Genomic DNA, 6882 nt, shown 5'->3' on the forward strand with positions numbered 1-6882 from the left:
GTGTACAGCCAAGACTAAACCTTGCCAGAGCCGTTTCCCACCGCCGGTTACGGTGGTAGGAGGAATGCCATGGGGACACACTACTCTTAAGAGCACACAGTTTGTTACCAGTAATAGAAGACCAACAACCGTGTCAACGGGCAAGGAAGGAGGAATGAATAACTGGGTAAAAGTCAGAATAAGGAATACCTTTACGGGGGATGGGACAAGTGCGAATAGTTTGCTGAGTGGCAGCGTCCGCTCGTTCATTTAGGGATAGGCGAAGGTAAATAAGAGTAGAGGAAACGTGAGGTGATGGGTCAATAAACTTAGCAAACAAAGAAAAGTCACGTGATAGGATAATTGAAGCTCAGGTGATCATAGTGAGCATGGGGCTCTTGGCAGAGACGTCATTATTGGCATTTTCATATTCCGGTCTTGCTCTCACTTTCATGGTGGGTAGAGTGCATCGTTCTGTTATTTCCATGTTTATGGTGGGTTGTTCTACTTTTATGTGTAGAGCTTCAAGAATTTGTAATCTTCTTACATCTTGGGCTTTATCTAATATCCAAGTTTTGTATTCAGTATTTCTCTTGTAAGGGTGATGTCGTGGGTTTTTCTTATGAGAATTTTAGGGGCAACTGATTGAAGGTGACAGGTTAAACGCCTCGTGAGCCTGGTGGATGTCATACCTGTGTACTAAGATTGAAGGTTACATTCTTCATGGTGGCAGGTGTACATATATATCGCCTTCGACTGCAGTAAAGGGTTTCCAGTTGGCTTCGGCCTGTTTTAATGAGGTCTTCTTTGTTTTATAGTATATGATGATGTCTATATGTTGGTTATTTGTGCATTATACTCCTTTACGGATTATTTCTTTCATTATTCTTTCCAATTTACTATATTCACTGTGCATGGTGGATTTATATTATAATTTTATTAGCAATGTTGTGGTTTCTGTTCTTGTTCCAGGATTGTTCCAGCGATGCAAGTGTCGAGTGATAGTGGTGTTGATCTTGTGGTTGTTGGAACCATTGTTCACCAGTCAGAAGGACAGAAGCTCTGTACAAGAAAATAATCAACATGGAATATGCAGTCATGTTCATGTAAACGTTTCAATGAAACCCTGCTGCCAGTATATGTCTAGCCTACACTTGAAACAATTAAGTGATCCCACGTTTATTTTGTTATATGTTGCACAAATCTAAAACCGTGTTTTCATACGAATATTTGTCCCAGGTCTTTCCTAAATCTAAACTTATTTATGTCCATTGTTACGTGTTTTATTTTTTGGTGATATATTTAATACCTTAATATATTTCCCCCTTGTTATGCCCATTTATCAACTTGTATACGCCAGTCACGCCACCTCTAATTCTTTGAGCTTCTAGAGAATATAAATTAAGCTTTCTCGATCATTTTTTCTAATTTGCGGGATTAAGGTTAGTCATCCTACGCAGGACGTAGGATGTGAATTTACAGAATTTACGCTCTAGTGAATTTATGTCCATTCTATAGTATGGCGACCAAAATTGAACTGCACAATCTAAATGGGGCCTAACAAGAGCAAGATAAAAGTATAACATTAAATTATTTGTTGCTAAAACTTCTAAAAATAAATACCATTATCTCATTTGCCTTATTCTGATAATTTTTGCAATTTTTTTGGCTTTAAACTCCTAATCAGACTTCGCAATTTCAGTACTATCCAGTTTATACTGACTAACTCTATCATCATTACCCCGACTCGGAACCCGGCATTTGTCACCATCAAACCGTATTTTCCAACCTTTCCACCATTTCAAAAAAATGTCTAGATTGTCTTGAAGTGATTTCGAGTCTTCTGAATTTATTTCCCACCTATTTTTTGTATCGTCTGCAAATATGCAAATACTGCTGCCCAATCCTGAATATAAATCAGTTACATATACGGTCAACAGCAGAGGTTCTCCACTTACATTTGTTTTCCACTCTGACTTAAATTCATCTATACTAACTCTTTATTATAGTATAATAATGATAATAATAATAATTTACTCACAAGAAGGTACAATGGGTTGGTGAGATTACATAAGATTGGTATTTTTTCATTCATGGAAAGCCACTAACACGCAGAGCGTTTCGGGCAGGTTCTTAATCTAATACATCAGGTGAGATCAAAAGGTAAATTGTAGCAAAGTTTTATATCAACAAATAACTACAATATAAATTGCCAGCGGTGATTACACTGGTATGGATATATGTCTTAGGAACTAGTATTGGGGAATTGGGTGGTACAGTCTTTGTTATGATTAGTGTGAGTGTTAGTTGACATCCATAAGTGTTGTTATCTTTGATACAACCATAGGTGTTTTTAACTCTTATATAACTAGCTTAAGATAGCATCTGTAATGTCGTGAACTTTTCTTATCAGTCGTTCATGTGGCACTGGCCCAATCACTTGAATTGGACGGTAGAGCGACGGTCTCGCTTCATGCAGGTCGGCGTTCAATCCCCGACCGTCCAAGTGGTTGGGGGCACCATTCATAACCCCCCCCCCCCGTCCCATCCCAAATCCTTATCCTGTCCCTTTCCAAGTGCAATATAGTCGTACTGGCTTGCCGCTGTCCCCTGATAATTCCCTCTCGTGTGGCACTGTATCAACAGCTTCGCTAAGATCATGGTACACAACGTCACAATTCTTTCCACTTTTAGCTGCCTAAAATATGGTATAAAATAATGAAAGCCAAATTGTCAAACATGAGCTGCCGGTTAGTAAAAACCATGCTGTAAATCATTTATTAATCTGTGTTTTTTAAGTTGTAAACGAATGGGGTTCGCTTTTATCGATTCAAGCAATTTTACCACAAGAGACGTGTAGTTAATTGGACAATCGTTCAAAGCAAGTGATAAGTCTTTTCTTTATAAATTGGCGCCACTTAAGCAACCTCCATGATTCTGGTATTCCTCTCAGCTCTGATGTTTTGTTAAATATATTTATCAATTATTCCCACGTATTCTCACCACTTGTGGCCAGGAGCTGCCCACCTCTTGCGGCCAGGAGCTGCCCACTACTTGTGGCCAGGAGCTGCCCACCTCTTGCGGCCAGGAGCTGCCCACTACTTGTGGCCAGGAGTTGCCCACCTCTTGCGGCCAGGAGCTGCCCACCTCTTGCGGCCAGGAGCTGCCCACCTCTTGCGGCCAGGAGCTGCCCACCTCTTGCGGCCAGGAGCTGCCCACCTCTTGCGGCCAGGAGCTGCCCACCTCTTGCGGCCAGGAGCTGCCCACCACTTGCGGCAAGGAGCTGCCCACCACTTGTGGCCAGGAGCTGCCCACCACTTGTGGCCAGGAGCTGCCCACCACTTGTGGTCAGAAGCTGCCCACCACTTGTGGCCAGGAACTGCCCACCACTTGTGGCCACGAACTGCCCACCACTTGTGGCCAGGAGCTGCCCACCACTTGTGGCCAGGAGCTGCCCACCACTTGTGGCCAGGAGCTGCCCACCACTTGTGGCCAGGAGCTGCCCACCACTTGTGGCCAGGAGCTGCCCACCACTTGTGGCCAGGAGCTGCCCACCACTTGTGGCCAGGAGCTGCCCACCACTTGTGGCCAGGAGCTGCCCACCACTTGTGGCCAGGAGCTGCCCACCACTTGTGGCCAGGAGCTGCCCACCACTTGTGGCCAGGAGCTGCCCACCACTTGTGGTCAGAAGCTGCCCACCACTTGTGGCCAGGAACTGCCCACCACTTGTGGCCAGGAACTGCCCACCACTTGTGGCCAGGAGCTGCCCACCACTTGTGGCCAGGAGCTGCCCACCACTTGTGGCCAGGAGCTGCCCACCACTTGTGGCCAGGAGCTGCCCACCACTTGTGGCCAGGAGCTGCCCACCACTTGTGGCCAGGAGCTGCCCACCACTTGTGGCCAGGAGCTGCCCACCACTTGTGGCCAGGAGCTGCCCACCACTTGTGGCCAGGAGCTGCCCACCACTTGTGGCCAGGAGCTGCCTACCACTTGTGGCCAGGAGCTGCCCACCACTTGTGGCCAGGAGCTGCCCAACACTTGTGGCCAGGAGCTGCCCACCACTTGTGGCCAGGAGCTGCCCTCTACTTGTGGCTGGTAACTGCTCAAATTGTAATGGAATATTTAATCTGGCACGAGATCCATAAACAAAGGTGCCACTTTGAGCACCTGACCAGGGTGTATATATTGATGAATTGCTGGAGTCAATTGGTAGTATGACAACTGGTAATAAGAACACGACGAGCACTATCCTGTAGTACAACAACTGGACGAGCACCATCCTGCAGTACAACAACGGGACGAGCACCGTCCTGCAGTACAACAATGGGACGAGCACCGTCCTGCAGTACAACAACTGGACGAGCACCGTCCTGTAGTACAACAACAGGACGAGCACCGTCCTGTAGTACAACAACTGGACGAGCACCGTCCTGTAGTACAACAAAGGGACGATCACCGTCCTGTAGTACAACAACGGGACGAGCACCGTCCTGTAGTACAACAACGGGACGAGCACCGTCCTGTAGTACAACAACAGGACGAGAACCGTCCTGTAGTATAACAACGGGACGAGCACCGTCCTGGAGTACAACAACGGGACGAGCACCGACCTGTAGTATAACAACGGGACGAGCACCGTCCTGTAGTATAACAACGGGACGAGCACCGTCCTGTAGTACAACAACAGGACGTGCACCGTCCTGTAGTACAACAACGGGACGAGCACCGTCCTGCAGTACAACAACAGGACGAGCACCGTCCTGTAGTACAACAACTGGACGAGCACCGTCCTGCAGTACAACAACGGGACGAGCACCGTCCTGCAGTACAACAACGGGACGAGCACCGTCCTGCAGTACAACAACTGGACGAGCACCGTCCTGTAGTACAACAACAGGACGAGCACCGTCCTGTAGTATAACAACGGGACGAGCACCGTCCTGTAGTACAACAACAGGACGAGCACCGTCCTGTAGTACAACAACGGGACGAGCACCGTCCTGTAGTACAACAACGGGACGAGCACCGTCCTGTAGTACAACAACGGGACGAGCACCGTCCTGTAGTATAACAGCGGGACGAGCACCGTCCTGTAGTACAACAACGGGACGAGCACCGTCCTGCAGTACAACAACGGGACGAGCACCGTCCTGTAGTACAACAACAGGACGAGCACCGTCCTGTAGTACAACAACGGGACGAGCACCGTCCTGCAGTACAACAACGGGACGAGCACCGTCCTGTAGTACAACAACAGGACGAGCACCGTCCTGTAGTACAACAACAGGACGAGCACCGTCCTGTAGTACAACAACGGGACGAGCACCTTCCTGTAGTACAACAACAGGACGAGCACCGTCCTGTAGTACAACAACGGGACGAGCACCGTCCTGTAGTACAACAACGGCCGCTGGAGAGCCTCACCACACCTGTTACACTGATAAATATTATGGTCAGTTGACCTTCAAATATATACAGCATCTTCACACACACTAGCTTATCACAGCATCTAACACAGCATCTTGACACACTATCTTAACACAGCATCTTGACACACTCTTTACATAGCATCTTCACACACACTAGCTTATCACAGCATCTAACACAGCATCTTCACACATTATCTTAACATAGTATCTAACACAGCATCTTGACAAAGTGTCTTAACACAGCATCTAACACAACATATTCACACATTATCTTAACGCATCATCTAACAGCATATATATACACAGTATTATATCCCCAGCATCTACCTTGAAGTTACCTTTAGTTTTTTCGGGGGCTAGGTCGTTGACCAGGCCTCGTGTTCGCTAGACTGGGCAACCTGACTGTTGGGCCCGGCTGCTTGCAGCCTGGCGTATGAGTCACAGCGTAGTTGATCAGGTATCCTTTGGAGGTGCTTGTCAAGTTCTCTCTTGAACACTGTGAGGGGATCGGCCAGTTATGCCCCTTATGTGTATTGGATGCGTGTTGAACAGTCTCGGGCTTCTGATGTTTTTTTTTTTTTTTTTTTTTTTTTTTGAGATATATACAAGAGTTGTTACATTCTTGTACAGCCACTAGTACGCGTAGCGTTTCGGGCAGGTCCCTGGAATACGATCCCCTGCCGCGAAGAATCGTTAAATGTTGATAGAGTTCTCTCTCAGCGTTGCTGAATTAATAGAGTTGCACCTATGCTTTTCAACGGGGGTATTCTGCACATCCTGCCATGCCTTCTGGTGTGGGAACAGACCTGTGAGATTTATATTTATTTAATTTATATGAATTTATATTTACGTTAATTTATATACTTCGATAGCAATTTGTATAATGATAAGTGGACTGTATTTCTGCAATAATCTCATAATCTCACAAATCGATCCTCTACACATTAGGGGGGGTTTATATTAATTGAATTTAGGGCCCATGGTACCCGAAAATCCGATGAAAAATGGAATATTTACGAACAATTACGAAAAATACTACAACGTTCTGGCAACACTGTGGTCCAAACCGTTTAATGATATCTTGAAAAATAACGTAATTAGAGTCAAATTTCCCGCTGCAACTTTCGTGAATCTGGTCCTCGCGCCGTGAGTACGCCGCGGGGTATTGTATCTTACGTTGTAGATGTCTTATTTTTCGTAATAGCGTTGAAAATAACATGTTATGCATAAAATGAATATAAACTAACACATATGGCAACAGTATCGTCTGACACGAGGGTGGTACCGTCAGTGACTGCGTGTCTCTCATGGAGAGAGGATGTATGCTGACGCGCTCACACAATATCTCCCAGAACATGCTATTTTTGCTATTTGTACTGCAATATGACTTACCAAACGAACAAGAGAAAAGCATTGACAGCTAGATGCATGCGAGCTCTCCATACGAGCTGGCCGCAATGCGTAAATCACCAGT

The 6882-nt window shown here is 46.2% G+C and overlaps 1 protein-coding gene across 1 annotated transcript; it reads left to right on the forward strand.

The window, feature by feature from the left end:
* Window positions 1–368: 368 nt before the first annotated feature.
* LOC138351473 (Kruppel-like factor 18) lies at window positions 369–4078 on the forward strand. The gene is made up of 2 exons (XM_069303301.1): window positions 369–434; window positions 2996–4078. Exons 1-2 carry the CDS (start codon window positions 369–371, stop codon window positions 4076–4078), a joined length of 1149 nt encoding a protein of 382 aa, XP_069159402.1.
* Window positions 4079–6882: the final 2804 nt, after the last annotated feature.

This window comes from Procambarus clarkii, chromosome 49, assembly GCF_040958095.1.
Source record: "Procambarus clarkii isolate CNS0578487 chromosome 49, FALCON_Pclarkii_2.0, whole genome shotgun sequence".
In the NCBI taxonomy this organism is placed as follows: Eukaryota; Metazoa; Arthropoda; class Malacostraca; order Decapoda; family Cambaridae; genus Procambarus; species Procambarus clarkii.

Coding starts and splice junctions, on each gene's coding strand:
- LOC138351473 (XM_069303301.1), top strand. CDS start 369: ATGGGGCTCTTGGCAGAGACGTCATTATTGGCATTTTCATATTCCGGT. Junction 435..2,995: donor GTCTTGCTCTCACTTTCATG/GTGGGTAGAGTG, acceptor ACTTGTGGCCAG/GAGCTGCCCACCTCTTGCGG.